At 38.5% G+C, this 19084-nt stretch overlaps 2 protein-coding genes across 2 annotated transcripts; both read left to right on the forward strand.

Annotated features, from left to right (window-relative positions):
• Window positions 1-10903: 10903 nt before the first annotated feature.
• Window positions 10904-12093, forward strand: LOC130195289 (cold-inducible RNA-binding protein B-like). The gene has a single exon (XM_056416741.1). The coding sequence runs from the start codon at window positions 11382-11384 to the stop codon at window positions 11886-11888; it is 507 nt and encodes a 168-aa protein (XP_056272716.1). The 5' UTR covers window positions 10904-11381; the 3' UTR covers window positions 11889-12093.
• A 3329-nt stretch (window positions 12094-15422) lies between these two features.
• LOC130195278 (uncharacterized) lies at window positions 15423-16734 on the forward strand. The gene has a single exon (XM_056416725.1). It carries the CDS (start codon window positions 15654-15656, stop codon window positions 16302-16304), a length of 651 nt encoding a protein of 216 aa, XP_056272700.1. The 5' UTR covers window positions 15423-15653; the 3' UTR covers window positions 16305-16734.
• The last annotated feature ends 2350 nt before the right edge of the window (window positions 16735-19084 follow it).

Raw genomic sequence — 19084 nt, forward strand, 5'->3', positions numbered from 1 at the left:
ATGTTAGAGTACTGTTAGTGTTCTCATAGAACATGTTCTATTAGAACATGTTAGAGTACTGTTAGTGTTCTCATAGAACATGTTAGAGTACTGTTAGTGTTCTCATAGAACATGTTAGAGTACTGTTAGTGTTCTCATAGAACATGTTAGAGTACTGTTAGTGTTCTCTAATAGAACATGTTAGAGTACTGTTAGTGTTCTCATAGAACATGTTAGAGTACTGTTAGTGTTCTCATAGAACATGTTAGAGTACTGTTAGTGTTCTCATAGAACATGTTAGAGTACTGTTAGTGTTCTCATAGAACATGTTAGAGTACTGTTAGTGTTCTCATAGAACATGTTAGAGTACTGTTAGTGTTCTCATAGAACATGTTAGAGTACTGTTAGTGTTCTAATGGAACATGTTAGAGTACTGTTAGTGTTCTCATAGAACATGTTAGAGTACTGTTAGTGTTCTAATAGAACATGTTAGAGTACTGTTAGTGTTCTCATAGAACATGTTAGAGTACTGTTAGTGTTCTCATAGAACATGTTAGAGTACTGTTAGTGTTCTAATAGAACATGTTAGAGTACTGTTAGTGTTCTCATAGAACATGTTAGAGTACTGTTAGTGTTCTCATAGAACATGTTAGAGTACTGTTAGTGTTCTCATAGAACATGTTAGAGTACTGTTAGTGTTCTCATAGAACATGTTAGAGTACTGTTAGTGTTCTCATAGAACATGTTAGAGTACTGTTAGTGTTCTCATAGAACATGTTAGAGTACTGTTAGTGTTCTCATAGAACATGTTAGAGTACTGTTAGTGTTCTCATAGAACATGTTAGAGTACTGTTAGTGTTCTAATAGAACATGTTAGAGTACTGTTAGTGTTCTCATAGAACATGTTAGAGTACTGTTAGTGTTCTCATAGAACATGTTAGAGTACTGTTAGTGTTCTCATAGAACATGTTAGAGTACTGTTAGTGTTCTCATAGAACATGTTAGAGTACTGTTAGTGTTCTCATAGAACATGTTAGAGTACTGTTAGTGTTCTCATAGAACATGTTAGAGTACTGTTAGTGTTCTCATAGAACATGTTAGAGTACTGTTAGTGTTCTCATAGAACATGTTAGAGTACTGTTAGTGTTCTCATAGAACATGTTAGAGTACTGTTAGTGTTCTAATAGAACATGTTAGAGTACTGTTAGTGTTCTCATAGAACATGTTAGAGTACTGTTAGTGTTCTCATAGAACATGTTAGAGTACTGTTAGTGTTCTCATAGAACATGTTAGAGTACTGTTAGTGTTCTCATAGAACATGTTAGAGTACTGTTAGTGTTCTCATAGAACATGTTAGAGTACTGTTAGTGTTCTAATAGAACATGTTAGAGTACTGTTAGTGTTCTAATAGAACATGTTAGAGTACTGTTAGTGTTCTCATAGAACATGTTAGAGTACTGTTAGTGTTCTCATAGAACATGTTAGAGTACTGTTAGTGTTCTCATAGAACATGTTAGAGTACTGTTAGTGTTCTAATGGAACATGTTAGAGTACTGTTAGTGTTCTCATAGAACATGTTAGAGTACTGTTAGTGTTCTCATAGAACATGTTAGAGTACTGTTAGTGTTCTCATAGAACATGTTAGAGTACTGTTAGTGTTCTAATAGAACATGTTAGAGTACTGTTAGTGTTCTAATAGAACATGTTAGAGTACTGTTAGTGTTCTCATAGAACATGTTAGAGTACTGTTAGTGTTCTAATAGAACATGTTAGAGTACTGTTAGTGTTCTCATAGAACATGTTAGAGTACTGTTAGTGTTCTCATAGAACATGTTAGAGTACTGTTAGTGTTCTCATAGAACATGTTAGAGTACTGTTAGTGTTCTCATAGAACATGTTAGAGTACTGTTAGTGTTCTCATAGAACATGTTAGAGTACTGTTAGTGTTCTCATAGAACATGTTAGAGTACTGTTAGTGTTCTCATAGAACATGTTAGAGTACTGTTAGTGTTCTCATAGAACATGTTAGAGTACTGTTAGTGTTCTAATAGAACATGTTAGAGTACTGTTAGTGTTCTCATAGAACATGTTAGAGTACTGTTAGTGTTCTCATAGAACATGTTAGAGTACTGTTAGTGTTCTCATAGAACATGTTAGAGTACTGTTAGTGTTCTAATAGAACATGTTAGAGTACTGTTAGTGTTCTCATAGAACATGTTAGAGTACTGTTAGTGTTCTCATAGAACATGTTAGAGTACTGTTAGTGTTCTCATAGAACATGTTAGAGTACTGTTAGTGTTCTAATAGAACATGTTAGAGTACTGTTAGTGTTCTAATAGAACATGTTAGAGTACTGTTAGTGTTCTCATAGAACATGTTAGAGTACTGTTAGTGTTCTAATAGAACATGTTAGAGTACTGTTAGTGTTCTCATAGAACATGTTAGAGTACTGTTAGTGTTCTAATAGAACATGTTAGAGTACTGTTAGTGTTCTCATAGAACATGTTAGAGTACTGTTAGTGTTCTAATAGAACATGTTAGAGTACTGTTAGTGTTCTCATAGAACATGTTAGAGTACTGTTAGTGTTCTACAGAACATGTTAGAGTACTGTTAGTGTTCTCATAGAACATGTTAGAGTACTGTTAGTGTTCTCATAGAACATGTTAGAGTACTGTTAGTGTTCTCATAGAACATGTTAGAGTACTGTTAGTGTTCTCAGAACATGTTAGAGTACTGTTAGTGTTCTCATAGAACATGTTAGAGTACTGTTAGTGTTCTCATAGAACATGTTAGAGTACTGTTAGTGTTCTCATAGAACATGTTAGAGTACTGTTAGTGTTCTCATAGAACATGTTAGAGTACTGTTAGTGTTCTAATAGAACATGTTAGAGTACTGTTAGTGTTCTCATAGAACATGTTAGAGTACTGTTAGTGTTCTCATAGAACATGTTAGAGTACTGTTAGTGTTCTCATAGAACATGTTAGAGTACTGTTAGTGTTCTCATAGAACATGTTAGAGTACTGTTAGTGTTCTCATAGAACATGTTAGAGTACTGTTAGTGTTCTCATAGAACATGTTAGAGTACTGTTAGTGTTCTAATAGAACATGTTAGAGTACTGTTAGTGTTCTCATAGAACATGTTAGAGTACTGTTAGTGTTCTCATAGAACATGTTAGAGTACTGTTAGTGTTCTAATAGAACATGTTAGAGTACTGTTAGTGTTCTCATAGAACATGTTAGAGTACTGTTAGTGTTCTCATAGAACATGTTAGAGTACTGTTAGTGTTCTCATAGAACATGTTAGAGTACTGTTAGTGTTCTCATAGAACATGTTAGAGTACTGTTAGTGTTCTCATAGAACATGTTAGAGTACTGTTAGTGTTCTCATAGAACATGTTAGAGTACTGTTAGTGTTCTCATAGAACATGTTAGAGTACTGTTAGTGTTCTCATAGAACATGTTAGAGTACTGTTAGTGTTCTAATAGAACATGTTAGAGTACTGTTAGTGTTCTCATAGAACATGTTAGAGTACTGTTAGTGTTCTCATAGAACATGTTAGAGTACTGTTAGTGTTCTCATAGAACATGTTAGAGTACTGTTAGTGTTCTCATAGAACATGTTAGAGTACTGTTAGTGTTCTCATAGAACATGTTAGAGTACTGTTAGTGTTCTAATAGAACATGTTAGAGTACTGTTAGTGTTCTCATAGAACATGTTAGAGTACTGTTAGTGTTCTCATAGAACATGTTAGAGTACTGTTAGTGTTCTAATAGAACATGTTAGAGTACTGTTAGTGTTCTCATAGAACATGTTAGAGTACTGTTAGTGTTCTCATAGAACATGTTAGAGTACTGTTAGTGTTCTCATAACATCTTAGTGTCCTGTTAGTGTTCTTATAGAACATGTTAGAGTACTGTTAGTGTTCTCAGAACATGTTAGAGTACTGTTAGTGTTCTAATAGAACATGTTAGAGTACTGTTAGTGTTCTCATAGAACATGTTAGAGTACTGTTAGTGTTCTAATAGAACATGTTAGAGTACTGTTAGTGTTCATAGAACATGTTAGAGTACTGTTAGTGTTCTCATAGAACATGTTAGAGTACTGTTAGTGTTCTCATAGAACATGTTAGAGTACTGTTAGTGTTCTAATAGAACATGTTAGAGTACTGTTAGTGTTCTCATAGAACATGTTAGAGTACTGTTAGTGTTCTAATAGAACATGTTAGAGTACTGTTAGTGTTCTCATAGAACATGTTAGAGTACTGTTAGTGTTCTCATAGAACATGTTAGAGTACTGTTAGTGTTCTCATAGAACATGTTAGAGTACTGTTAGTGTTCTCATAGAACATGTTAGAGTACTGTTAGTGTTCTCATAGAACATGTTAGAGTACTGTTAGTGTTCTAATAGAACATGTTAGAGTACTGTTAGTGTTCTCATAGAACATGTTAGAGTACTGTTAGTGTTCTCATAGAACATGTTAGAGTACTGTTAGTGTTCTCATAGAACATGTTAGAGTACTGTTAGTGTTCTATAGAACATGTTAGAGTACTGTTAGTGTTCTCATAGAACATGTTAGAGTACTGTTAGTGTTCTCATAGAACATGTTAGAGTACTGTTAGTGTTCTCATAGAACATGTTAGAGTACTGTTAGTGTTCTCATAGAACATGTTAGAGTACTGTTAGTGTTCTAATAGAACATGTTAGAGTACTGTTAGTGTTCTCATAGAACATGTTAGAGTACTGTTAGTGTTCTAATAGAACATGTTAGAGTACTGTTAGTGTTCTCATAGAACATGTTAGAGTACTGTTAGTGTTCTCATAGAACATGTTAGAGTACTGTTAGTGTTCTCATAGAACATGTTAGAGTACTGTTAGTGTTCTCATAGAACATGTTAGAGTACTGTTAGTGTTCTCATAGAACATGTTAGAGTACTGTTAGTGTTCTCATAGAACATGTTAGAGTACTGTTAGTGTTCTCATAGAACATGTTAGAGTACTGTTAGTGTTCTCATAGAACATGTTAGAGTACTGTTAGTGTTCTCATAGAACATGTTAGAGTACTGTTAGTGTTCTAATAGAACATGTTAGAGTACTGTTAGTGTTCTCATAGAACATGTTAGAGTACTGTTAGTGTTCTCAGAACATGTTAGAGTACTGTTAGTGTTCTCATAGAACATGTTAGAGTACTGTTAGTGTTCTCATAGAACATGTTAGAGTACTGTTAGTGTTCTAATAGAACATGTTAGAGTACTGTTAGTGTTCTCATAGAACATGTTAGAGTACTGTTAGTGTTCTCATAGAACATGTTAGAGTACTGTTAGTGTTCTCATAGAACATGTTAGAGTACTGTTAGTGTTCTCATAGAACATGTTAGAGTACTGTTAGTGTTCTAATAGAACATGTTAGAGTACTGTTAGTGTTCTCATAGAACATGTTAGAGTACTGTTAGTGTTCTCATAGAACATGTTAGAGTACTGTTAGTGTTCTCATAGAACATGTTAGAGTACTGTTAGTGTTCTCATAGAACATGTTAGAGTACTGTTAGTGTTCTCATAGAACATGTTAGAGTACTGTTAGTGTTCTCAGAACATGTTAGAGTACTGTTAGTGTTCTAATAGAACATGTTAGAGTACTGTTAGTGTTCTCATAGAACATGTTAGAGTACTGTTAGTGTTCTAATAGAACATGTTAGAGTACTGTTAGTGTTCTAATAGAACATGTTAGAGTACTGTTAGTGTTCTCATAGAACATGTTAGAGTACTGTTAGTGTTCTCATAGAACATGTTAGAGTACTGTTAGTGTTCTCATAGAACATGTTAGAGTACTGTTAGTGTTCTAATAGAACATGTTAGAGTACTGTTAGTGTTCTCATAGAACATGTTAGAGTACTGTTAGTGTTCTCATAGAACATGTTAGAGTACTGTTAGTGTTCTAATAGAACATGTTAGAGTACTGTTAGTGTTCTCATAGAACATGTTAGAGTACTGTTAGTGTTCTCATAGAACATGTTAGAGTACTGTTAGTGTTCTCATAGAACATGTTAGAGTACTGTTAGTGTTCTCATAGAACATGTTAGAGTACTGTTAGTGTTCTCATAGAACATGTTAGAGTACTGTTAGTGTTCTCATAGAACATGTTAGAGTACTGTTAGTGTTCTCATAGAACATGTTAGAGTACTGTTAGTGTTCTAATAGAACATGTTAGAGTACTGTTAGTGTTCTCATAGAACATGTTAGAGTACTGTTAGTGTTCTCATAGAACATGTTAGAGTACTGTTAGTGTTCTCATAGAACATGTTAGAGTACTGTTAGTGTTCTCATAGAACATGTTAGAGTACTGTTAGTGTTCTAATAGAACATGTTAGAGTACTGTTAGTGTTCTCATAGAACATGTTAGAGTACTGTTAGTGTTCTAATAGAACATGTTAGAGTACTGTTAGTGTTCTCATAGAACATGTTAGAGTACTGTTAGTGTTCTAATAGAACATGTTAGAGTACTGTTAGTGTTCTCATAGAACATGTTAGAGTACTGTTAGTGTTCTAATAGAACATGTTAGAGTACTGTTAGTGTTCTCATAGAACATGTTAGAGTACTGTTAGTGTTCTCATAGAACATGTTAGAGTACTGTTAGTGTTCTCATAGAACATGTTAGAGTACTGTTAGTGTTCCCATAGAACATGTTAGAGTACTGTTAGTGTTCTAATAGAACATGTTAGAGTACTGTTAGTGTTCTAATAGAACATGTTAGAGTACTGTTAGTGTTCTCATAGAACATGTTAGAGTACTGTTAGTGTTCTCAGAACATGTTAGAGTACTGTTAGTGTTCTCATAGAACATGTTAGAGTACTGTTAGTGTTCTAATAGAACATGTTAGAGTACTGTTAGTGTTCTCATAGAACATGTTAGAGTACTGTTAGTGTTCTCATAGAACATGTTAGAGTACTGTTAGTGTTCTCATAGAACATGTTAGAGTACTGTTAGTGTTCTAATAGAACATGTTAGAGTACTGTTAGTGTTCTCAGAACATGTTAGAGTACTGTTAGTGTTCTCATAGAACATGTTAGAGTACTGTTAGTGTTCTCATAGAACATGTTAGAGTACTGTTAGTGTTCTCATAGAACATGTTAGAGTACTGTTAGTGTTCTAATAGAACATGTTAGAGTACTGTTAGTGTTCTAATAGAACATGTTAGAGTACTGTTAGTGTTCTCATAGAACATGTTAGAGTACTGTTAGTGTTCTAATAGAACATGTTAGAGTACTGTTAGTGTTCTCATAGAACATGTTAGAGTACTGTTAGTGTTCTCATAGAACATGTTAGAGTACTGTTAGTGTTCTCATAGAACATGTTAGACTACTGTTAGTGTTCTAATAGAACATGTTAGAGTACTGTTAGTGATCTCATAGAACATGTTAGAGTACTGTTAGTGTTCTCATAGAACATGTTAGAGTACTGTTAGTGTTCTCATAGAACATGTTAGAGTACTGTTAGTGTTCTCATAGAACATGTTAGAGTACTGTTAGTGTTCTCATAGAACATGTTAGAGTACTGTTAGTGTTCTCATAGAACATGTTAGAGTACTGTTAGTGTTCTAATAGAACATGTTAGAGTACTGTTAGTGATCTCATAGAACATGTTAGAGTACTGTTAGTGTTCTCATAGAACATGTTAGAGTACTGTTAGTGTTCTAATAGAACATGTTAGAGTACTGTTAGTGTTCTCATAGAACATGTTAGAGTACTGTTAGTGTTCTCATAGAACATGTTAGAGTACTGTTAGTGTTCTCATAGAACATGTTAGAGTACTGTTAGTGTTCTAATAGAACATGTTAGAGTACTGTTAGTGTTCTAACATAGAACATGTTAGAGTACTGTTAGTGTTCTCATAGAACATGTTAGAGTACTGTTAGTGTTCTCATAGAACATGTTAGAGTACTGTTAGTGTTCTCATAGAACATGTTAGAGTACTGTTAGTGTTCTAATAGAACATGTTAGAGTACTGTTAGTGTTCTCATAGAACATGTTAGAGTACTGTTAGTGTTCTCATAGAACATGTTAGAGTACTGTTAGTGTTCTCATAGAACATGTTAGAGTACTGTTAGTGTTCTAATAGAACATGTTAGAGTACTGTTAGTGTTCTAATAGAACATGTTAGAGTACTGTTAGTGTTCTCATAGAACATGTTAGAGTACTGTTAGTGTTCTAATAGAACATGTTAGAGTACTGTTAGTGTTCTCATAGAACATGTTAGAGTACTGTTAGTGTTCTCATAGAACATGTTAGAGTACTGTTAGTGTTCTCATAGAACATGTTAGAGTACTGTTAGTGTTCTAATGGAACATGTTAGAGTACTGTTAGTGTTCTCATAGAACATGTTAGAGTACTGTTAGTGTTCTAATAGAACATGTTAGAGTACTGTTAGTGATCTCAGAACATGTTAGAGTACTGTTAGTGTTCTCATAGAACATGTTAGAGTACTGTTAGTGTTCTAATAGAACATGTTAGAGTACTGTTAGTGTTCTAATAGAACATGTTAGAGTACTGTTAGTGTTCTAATAGAACATGTTAGAGTACTGTTAGTGTTCTAATAGAACATGTTAGAGTACTGTTAGTGTTCTCATAGAACATGTTAGAGTACTGTTAGTGTTCTAATAGAACATGTTAGAGTACTGTTAGTGTTCTAATAGAACATGTTAGAGTACTGTTAGTGTTCTCAGAACATGTTAGAGTACTGTTAGTGTTCTCATAGAACATGTTAGAGTACTGTTAGTGTTCTCATAGAACATGTTAGAGTACTGTTAGTGTTCTCATAGAACATGTTAGAGTACTGTTAGTGTTCTCATAGAACATGTTAGAGTACTGTTAGTGTTCTCATAGAACATGTTAGAGTACTGTTAGTGTTCTCATAGAACATGTTAGAGTACTGTTAGTGTTCTAATAGAACATGTTAGAGTACTGTTAGTGTTCTCATAGAACATGTTAGAGTACTGTTAGTGTTCTCATAGAACATGTTAGAGTACTGTTAGTGTTCTCATAGAACATGTTAGAGTACTGTTAGTGTTCTAATAGAACATGTTAGAGTACTGTTAGTGTTCTCATAGAACATGTTAGAGTACTGTTAGTGTTCTCATAGAACATGTTAGAGTACTGTTAGTGTTCTCATAGAACATGTTAGAGTACTGTTAGTGTTCTACAGAACATGTTAGAGTACTGTTAGTGTTCTCATAGAACATGTTAGAGTACTGTTAGTGTTCTAATAGAACATGTTAGAGTACTGTTAGTGTTCTCATAGAACATGTTAGAGTACTGTTAGTGTTCTAATAGAACATGTTAGAGTACTGTTAGTGTTCTCATAGAACATGTTAGAGTACTGTTAGTGTTCTCATAGAACATGTTAGAGTACTGTTAGTGTTCTAATAGAACATGTTAGAGTACTGTTAGTGTTCTCAGAACATGTTAGAGTACTGTTAGTGTTCTCATAGAACATGTTAGAGTACTGTTAGTGTTCTCATAGAACATGTTAGAGTACTGTTAGTGTTCTCATAGAACATGTTAGAGTACTGTTAGTGTTCTCATAGAACATGTTAGAGTACTGTTAGTGTTCTCATAGAACATGTTAGAGTACTGTTAGTGTTCTAATAGAACATGTTAGAGTACTGTTAGTGTTCTAATAGAACATGTTAGAGTACTGTTAGTGTTCTCATAGAACATGTTAGAGTACTGTTAGTGTTCTAATAGAACATGTTAGAGTACTGTTAGTGTTCTCAGAACATGTTAGAGTACTGTTAGTGTTCTCATAGAACATGTTAGAGTACTGTTAGTGTTCTAATAGAACATGTTAGAGTACTGTTAGTGTTCTCATAGAACATGTTAGAGTACTGTTAGTGTTCTCATAGAACATGTTAGAGTACTGTTAGTGTTCATAGAACATGTTAGAGTACTGTTAGTGTTCTAATAGAACATGTTAGAGTACTGTTAGTGTTCTCATAGAACATGTTAGAGTACTGTTAGTGTTCTCATAGAACATGTTAGAGTACTGTTAGTGTTCTCATAGAACATGTTAGAGTACTGTTAGTGTTCTCATAGAACATGTTAGAGTACTGTTAGTGTTCTCACAGAACATGTTAGAGTACTGTTAGTGTTCTCATAGAACATGTTAGAGTACTGTTAGTGTTCTACAGAACATGTTAGAGTACTGTTAGTGTTCTCATAGAACATGTTAGAGTACTGTTAGTGTTCTCATAGAACATGTTAGAGTACTGTTAGTGTTCTCATAGAACATGTTAGAGTACTGTTAGTGTTCTAATAGAACATGTTAGAGTACTGTTAGTGTGCTCAGAACATGTTAGAGTACTGTTAGTGTTCTCATAGAACATGTTAGAGTACTGTTAGTGTTCTCATAGAACATGTTAGAGTACTGTTAGTGTTCTCATAGAACATGTTAGAGTACTGTTAGTGTTCTCATACAGAACATGTTAGAGTACTGTTAGTGTTCTACAGAACATGTTAGAGTACTGTTAGTGTTCTCATAGAACATGTTAGAGTACTGTTAGTGTTCTAATAGAACATGTTAGAGTACTGTTAGTGTTCTAATAGAACATGTTAGAGTACTGTTAGTGTTCTCATAGAACATGTTAGAGTACTGTTAGTGTTCTAATGGAACATGTTAGAGTACTGTTAGTGTTCTCATAGAACATGTTAGAGTACTGTTAGTGTTCTAATAGAACATGTTAGAGTACTGTTAGTGTTCTCATAGAACATGTTAGAGTACTGTTAGTGTTCTCATAGAACATGTTAGAGTACTGTTAGTGTTCTCATAGAACATGTTAGAGTACTGTTAGTGTTCTAATAGAACATGTTAGAGTACTGTTAGTGTTCTCATAGAACATGTTAGAGTACTGTTAGTGTTCTCATAGAACATGTTAGAGTACTGTTAGTGTTCTAATAGAACATTACTTTTGTATTTTCTTTTGTATTCTTATTTGTTTAGGAGGAAAGTCTATTGTCTGGTCCATTCTCCTGACCAGAAGGTGGCAGTAATGCGCCAATAAGATGGATGCCAACCGTCGTTAAACCACAAGAGGAAGAGGAAGAAGAAGAAGAAGAAGAAAACGACGACGAAAAAGAAGAATGGTGAACTTTCTGCCCTCTAGTCGGGGTGTGAATAATGTTAATTATCCCAGATCTTTGTTAGTTGCTGTACGGATAAATCTCTCTCTCTATCTAACTATGTTCGACCGCTGAGTTACGGATAAACCGGTCCTCGATTGCTTTCCCCTTTGCTCACAGGAAACGGAAGTGAGAAGGTTCCTCAGTCGCAAGGAGGGAACATAGATCTCTTTGTAAAAACCGTTACTCTCAGATTCGTTTCAACTCCCGTTCGTTGAGTCGCTGATCATCATGTCGGACGAGGGGAAACTGTTCATCGGAGGACTGAGCTTCGACACCACCGATGAGTCGCTGAAGGGGGCCTTCGAGAAATATGGAGCCATCGACAACTGCGTTGTCATCAAGGACAGAGAAACCGACAGATCTCGCGGCTTCGGCTTCGTGACATACGAGAACCCGGAGGACGCGAAAGACGCGAAAGACGGCATGGACGGGAAGGACCTGGACAACCGCCAGATCCGCGTGGACGTTGCTGGGAAAGGAAGTCGTGGAGGTCGAGGAGGCGGCGGGAGAGGCTTCGGGGGTCGGGGCTCCAGCGGGAGAGGCTTCGAGTCGAGAGGCTTCGAGTCGAGAGGCTCACGGGGGGGAGGAGGATCATACGGCCGGCGCGACAGCGACAGGAGCGACGGGTACGGTGACAACCAGTACCGGAGCGGCGGGCGCAGCGGCGGAAGCGGCGGTTACTCCAGCTACAGAGACAACGACCGGAGCTCGTCCTATCGTGACAGTTACGAGTAAACACCGCCCCGGCGCGACGTTCTCATTCGGCCAGGCTGAGTCAAACATGCACACTCCTCAAACAAAGATGGCCGCGTGGTTGCTCAGCTTCGTTTTTTTGTAACTCTGTTTTTTGTAGCTCGAGCATCTTAAGAAAAAGAGAAAAATAATGTATCTATGAGTTTTTTTTTGTTCATTCCTCAAATAAACCATGTTACCAATTCCAGTTAAGAACTCTTCGATTTGTTTATATTGCATTCCTGAAAGGTTGTTTCTATTAAAACACAGGAGCGTCGTCACAACCGCTGCCATTTTTAAATGCATCATTCATACCAGCCATGGACTATTAAAGCCAACATGAGCGGCTCCTGTGTGTTCGGAGCGCGGACTCGAGATGCCCTGGTTCACGTTCTCGTGCGCGAGGCCCCTGTCTCGCGCACGGCCTTTCACAGGACCCGAGTGACGTCGGTGAACCCGGAAGTAAACATCTCCGTCACGTTCTTTGTCCGTTTTTTGTTTCTAGATCAGCTCAAGTAAACCTCACGACCCGCTCGTGAGGTTGACGCGTCTCTGAGGATATTTTTATAATATTTTTTCTTTGTTTACAAAGCCGTTGACACGGTTGAGCTCCCCATCGGTTTGGATTATGAGCATACTTTACAATCCAATGAAAGCTTCTGAAATGAAGAGACTGTTCATATCGAGTCAGTTTATGAACCTGAAGGTGATAAATGACCGTATGAAGATTGTAATCTGACAGTGAAGATGCTTCTGTAATAACAGCTGATCTCAGGTCTGGTTATCTGGTTCATATTGTTGACTCGCTCTCTTAAGTGCACGTTTACAAGCCAAATTCCTATTTGTTTGTATTTTGGACAAATAGTCTGGACTGTATAAGAACACTCTGAAAGGCTGTTCTGTAATGTGTTGCTCATATATGAGTCATAATAGTTATACAATCAGAGTTTGTGTGATTGTTAGTTTGACTGCCTTTTGATGTTTTGTTTTTTTGGGTGGACAATTTACGATATTGTACATGTGCATGTCAAATAAGGAATAATATATAAGTCAGCGGTTGAGATACTGAGGACAAGAGATGGTAGACGTGTTGATGCCTGTTGAAAAGAATAAATACATCCTTTACAAACCACTCCAGTTGTCATATCATATTATATATATTTAATGATGTCAGCTGTGGAACTGTGGTTCTTACAGACATAGGTGGAGAAACTATTGTCCTTATTGGAGAACCCGTATTACCTGCTGCACGGACAGAGGAGCACATTCTCTACCAGACTGTCACAAGGACAAATACAGGAGAACATTCAATTCAACTCATTTTATTTGTAAAGCCCATTTTCACAAATGAGAAATTTGTCTCAGAGTGCTTTACAATCTGTACACATAGACATCCCTGACCTTTGACCTCACATCGGATCAGGAAAAACTCCCAGATAAACCTTCATGGGGAAAAAAGGTAAGAACCCTTCAGGAGAGCAACAGAGGAGGATCCCTCTCCAGGATGGACAGGTGTAATAGATGTCATGTGACCAGAAGGAATCATTACACACAAATTAAAACACAAGAACAACACAATCAATGAATCTGACAGAGTGTATGAATAGTTGGTAGTCGGCATATTCCACGACCCAGACCTCGATGATCCATCAGCAGATAGGATCTATGCCGCCTCATAGGGTCCGATGACCCTATGAGGCGTGAAATCAAAAGGACTCCGGGGAGAAAGCAGTTAGTAATGTGTGATGGAGAGATGAAAATTCATCCACAAGGAGGGAGAAAAGAGGAGATAGGTACTCAGTGCATCCTAAACGTCCCCCTATAGCCAGGGGTGCACATAACTTTCTCAGTGAGTTACTCAGGTGAGTACCGGGAGGTGGTGTTTGGTACTCACTCCATATGTAGCGTGGTCTTCATACCTGCAGTCTTCCTCTCTGTCCTCCTCAGTGTCGCCCCCTCTGTCCTCTGCTTCAGCTTCCTGCATGGTAGATGATGAAGATGCTGCAGATGCACCTCCTCGTCCTCGGTTGATTCTCCGATTAGCTGTCTTCATCCACAGGTCAACAGCTTGCTTTGGGTCAAGTGTCTCTGTGGTCTTGTTGATGTTGGAGTTAAGCATCTGGGTTACTTGCATGATCCGTGCGCCCCGTTCACGTGAATGATATGCACCTCCGACATTTTTACTCCGAGCCGCTTCAGTAAAGGAAGATCCTGTTTTGTCTGCTAGATGTGGATGTGAGCGGCAAATCTTGCACCACATTCCAGACACAGGAGAACATTCCAGACGCAGGAGAACATTCCAGATGCAGCAGAACATTCCAGATACAGGAGAACATTCCAGACGCAGGAGAACATTCCAGACACAGGAGAACATTCCAGATACAGGATAACATTCCAGACACAGGAAAACATTCCAGATACAGGAGAACATTCCAGACACAGGAGAACATTCCAGACACAGGAGAACATTCCAGATGCAGGAGAACATTCCAGATACAGGAGAACATTCCAGACACAGGAGAACATTCCAGATGCAGGAGAACATTCCAGACACAGGAGAACATGCCAGACGCAGGAGAACATTCCAGATACAGGAGAACATTCCAGACGCAGGAGAACATTCCAGACACAGGAGAACATTCCTGCCAACTGCTATTAGACTTTCTAAGAAAAGTAATATGTCCTGTTTTTATCATTTTATATGTACATGTATTTATTTATATATCTATTCATATAAATGTATTTATTTGATATACAACTATTTTATTAATATCTCAAGGGGGCCTTTTTCTTGTTACAGCAGCATTTTAACATATAGATAATAAATGATAAATTAGTCGTAAAGAAAAATATATATAACAAAAATGCATAACGTATACACAAATAGAATAGGAAAAATGTACAATATAATTAAAAAAAAAAAAAAAAAAAGAAGAATTCACAATATACAAATAGACAAAATATATATAAGAAATATAATGAGCTAATAACCAAAATGCATAATAAATACAAAGAATATAATGATTGTTATTGACAATTCATGAAATCATACATCTGTATTTGTTGAATAAAGAATTCCAAGCAAATAAAAACATCAACACTCCGAAGCAAAAAGCAGCCTGACTGGGAAAGTAAATAAAAAGTATATTTCCGGTGACCGTTAGGGTTAGCATATGGAAACAAATAAACACCCTTTTGTCAATATATTCTATTATAATAATCAGAAGATTAAACTTCATGTATTTTAGGTTTTGGAATTGTCGGTCAAACAATACCAGACGTTTGGTGAACTTGAGATTTGTTTATGTTATACATAAACACAATGGCACACATTTTCTCCAAAACGTCTTTTATTTTATTAGGAAAATTTAACAATAAACATTTCGCAAATTTCCCGCCGTTTAACACGGAAACGCAGTGCGAGTCGGTTTTTCTGTGAATTGATTAAACCTCCGACCTGGTTCTCCTATCTGTGTGTGCAGGTGAAGCTCAGCCGTGTTAAACACAAGGTGAGCTCCTCTATTCGGGGTCTAGATCGTGTTATTGATCCGAGGTCTTGGTTAGTTATTAAACGGATCAATATATATTTTTGCTAACTATGTTCGACCACTGAGTCACAGTTCGATCGTTCATCGATTGCTTTCCCCTGAACTCAGGAAACGGAAGTGAGAAGGTTCCTACGTCTCAACGACAGAACATAGATCTCTTTGTAAATCCGCCGATCGCTCAGATTCTTTTCGACTCCCGTTGGTAAAGTCACGCAGCAACATGTCGGACGAGGGGAAACTGTTCGTCGGCGGTCTGAGCTTCGACACCGATAGCGATGCGCTCAGGTTGGCCTTCGATAAATATGGCGCCATCGAAAATTGCGTCGTGATCAAGGACAGAGAAACGGAAAGATCTCGCGGCTTCGGCTTCGTGACATACGAGAACCCGGAGGACGCGAAGGACGCGAAGGACGGCATGCACGAAACCGAACTGGACGGCCGCCAAATCCGCGTCGACGCGGCGGGAAGGGGCAGAGGCAGCGGACGGGGCGGCGGCGGCCCGAGAACCTACGGCGGTGAGCGAACCTTCAGCAGCGACCGAAGCTATGGCGGCGGAAACGACCGAAGCTATGGCAGCAGCGACCGAAGCTACGGCAGCAGCGGCGGCGGCGGCGGCGGCGGCGGAGACCGAAACTACGGCGGCGGCGAAAGGAGCTTCGGCGGCCGGCGCTACGGCGGAGGCGAACGGAGCTACAGCGGCGACGATCGCGGCTACGGTGGTGGTGGTGGTGGTGGCGGCAGCGGCGGCCGCCGAAGCTTCGGTGGCGGTGCCGACCAATCTGACGGTAACCAGTACCAGAGTAGCAGACGCGGCAGTAGCCGTGGCGGCAGCGGCGGCTACTCCAGCCAGGCTTACTACAGCAACGAGTAAACACCGCCCCGGCGCGACGTCCTCACTTTGGCCCGGCTACGTCTCTCAAACACGCGCACTCCTCAAACAAAGATGGCCGCGTGGTTGCTGAGCTTCGTTTTTTTTGTAATTCTGTTTTTGTAGCTCGAGCTTCTTTAAAAATGTATCCATCAGTTTTTTTTGTTCATTCCTCGAATAAACCATGTTAACAATTCCAGTTAAGGACTCTCTGCTTTGTTTATATATTGTATTCATCGAAGGTGGTTTTTATTAACATCGTTATGTAAGAGCGAACAACGGCTCCGCACGTGGTCTCCGCGGCCATTTTACAAATTGTATGTTATACTTTTATATTATCCGATGGGCTCTTTTCTCTTTTTTCCCCACTTTATTCGTCCTCAGTATACTTTTGGGGGGTTTTATGAGAAATAAATGTTCCTATTAAAACCAACATGAGCGGCTCCTGTGTGTTTGGATTCTAGATGACCTGGTTAATCTTCTCGTGCGCGAGGCCTTCGTCTCGCATAAAGCCTTTCACAGGACCCGCGTGATGTCAGTGAACCCGGAAGTAAACATCTCGGTCGCTTTTCCGTCACATTCTTTGTCCGGTTTTTGTTTCTACAGACTCCAGATCAGCTCGAGTAAACTTCACTACCCGCTCGTGAGGCTGACGCGTCTCTGAGGATATTTTGTAATCCTTTGTCTTTGTTTACAAACCCTTTGACACAGTCGAGCTCCCCGTCGTTTTGGATTATGAGCATACTTTACAATCCAATGAAAGCTTCTGAAATGAAGAGACTGTTCATATCGTGTCAGCTGATGAACCTGAAGGTGATAAACAACCTCATGAGGAATTAATCTGACGTTGAAGATGCTTCTGTAATAACAGCTGATCTCAGGTCTGATTCTGTGGTTCCTATTGTTGACTCCTGGAGGAGTATTCTTTTCCAGTGGGAAGTAGTCTCAAGGCCTTATGTCATCACATATTGGAGGAACTGCTCTTTTATTGGAGAATAGTGTTAATTTCCCCACAATTTTTTTTTATTTATTTGTACTTTATCTCCAGGGGGAAATGTCTTTGTAGCAGCAGCACGCATGTTTACAATATATACAATAAAATAGCAGGGCATATTACATTCATGCGAAGTGTATACAGTGTATATTAAATCCTAAATTAGATTAGAGAGGTTTCCTTTACATTCGTGTTACCCTGCAGAGCATCAAAAGAAATATAGAAATCAAAGCCTCGTCCTTTTGGGCTTAGTTTCAGTTTGTATTTTATTAGGGATGTTTTGTACACATATTTCACATTATTTTATGCACATGTTACATTTGGATTATTTAGCTATGACAGTAAATGTGAGGAAAGGGTGTATATCATAATTGTGTTGATTATCTTTGCCACCTTTTTTTCCAAATAGTTTGAAATGTATATGAAAACTCTATCACAAAAAGGACATGAGGACATGATGCATGCTTAAGATTCTGATTCTGATATATTTAGTAATACAACCAGTTTGTGTCTTGAGTGTCCTTTTTTATTCAAAGCTTTTTTTTCTGTACATCTTGTTCTGCGGTTGTGGATGTTTAGTTAAAGAATGCATTTAAACACGCTGAGGGGAGACGCCGAGGACACTGATCGGGGACACTTGGTATGGTCACTTAGAGAGGACATATAGCAGGGACACTTGGTGAGGAAACTTAGTGAAGACACAGCAGGGACACTTAGCGGGGTCACTTAGTAGGGTCCCTTAGTAGGGACACTTAGCGAGGTCACTTAGTAGGGTCCCTTAGTGGGGACCAGAGGGAATGACTAGTCCTCCAATGGTTTGGATCTGCCTGTATTTCATCCCTACCAACACGCCCCTGATGGACGCGACTGAGTCCCGAACTTGCAAAGCATGCTGGGATTGATGACCCTCTCCCCAGCTGGATGGTGTGTTTCTGTCCATAACGAGTCGTTGTGTCCCTGAGGATGCTCCTACACGGAGAGACACATTCAGTATGGAAGATGAAGAGATGGAGCTTTTGATCCAGGTCCATAAATATTCTGACATCGACACCATTATAAATATATATATGCTTTAAGAGCTTTCCTCTTTAATTTGAGGGTCTTTATCCCATCAGGTGAACGCTAGGAGTCACAACACATTTTATACGAGCCCCTCCTTTTTAAGGGATCAGAAGTAATCGGACAAACTAACATAATCATCAATATAATTATCCATTTTATTACTTGCTGCAAATCCTTTGCTGTCGACATGAAGTCTGGAACCAGAGACGTCTCCACACCTGGTTTCCTCCCTGGTGACGCTCTGAGGCCTCGGCGGCCCCCGTCTTCACCTCATGCTTCTTGGTGGATGTTCCCTTCAGTTTGCTCTTCAGGTGAAATGCAGCTCCAGTGGATTCAGGTCATGTGACTGACTTGGCCATCGCAGAACATGACACTTCTTTGCCTTCAAAAGCTCTGGTTGTTTGGAGTCTGCTTCGGGTCCCGGTCCGTCTGCTCTGTGAAGCTCCGCCCAGTGAGTTCTGGAGCATTAGGCTGAATATGAGCAGATCATACGTCCCCAAACACTTCAGAATTCACCCTCCTGCTTCTGCCAGCGGTGACATCATCGATAGATACAAGGGACCCAGCTCCATACAAGCCCACGCCATCACACTCCCTCCACCAGGCTGCACTGAGGAGGTGCTGTGCTCTGGATGAGGAGCAGCTCCTCCTCTTCTCCAGACTCTTCTCTTCCCATCATTCTGGGACCAGTTGTTCTTTGTCTCATCCGTCCAGAGGATGTTGTTCC

The sequence above is a fragment of the Pseudoliparis swirei genome, chromosome 6, assembly GCF_029220125.1.
Source record: "Pseudoliparis swirei isolate HS2019 ecotype Mariana Trench chromosome 6, NWPU_hadal_v1, whole genome shotgun sequence".
Lineage (NCBI taxonomy): Eukaryota > Metazoa > Chordata > Actinopteri > Perciformes > Liparidae > Pseudoliparis > Pseudoliparis swirei.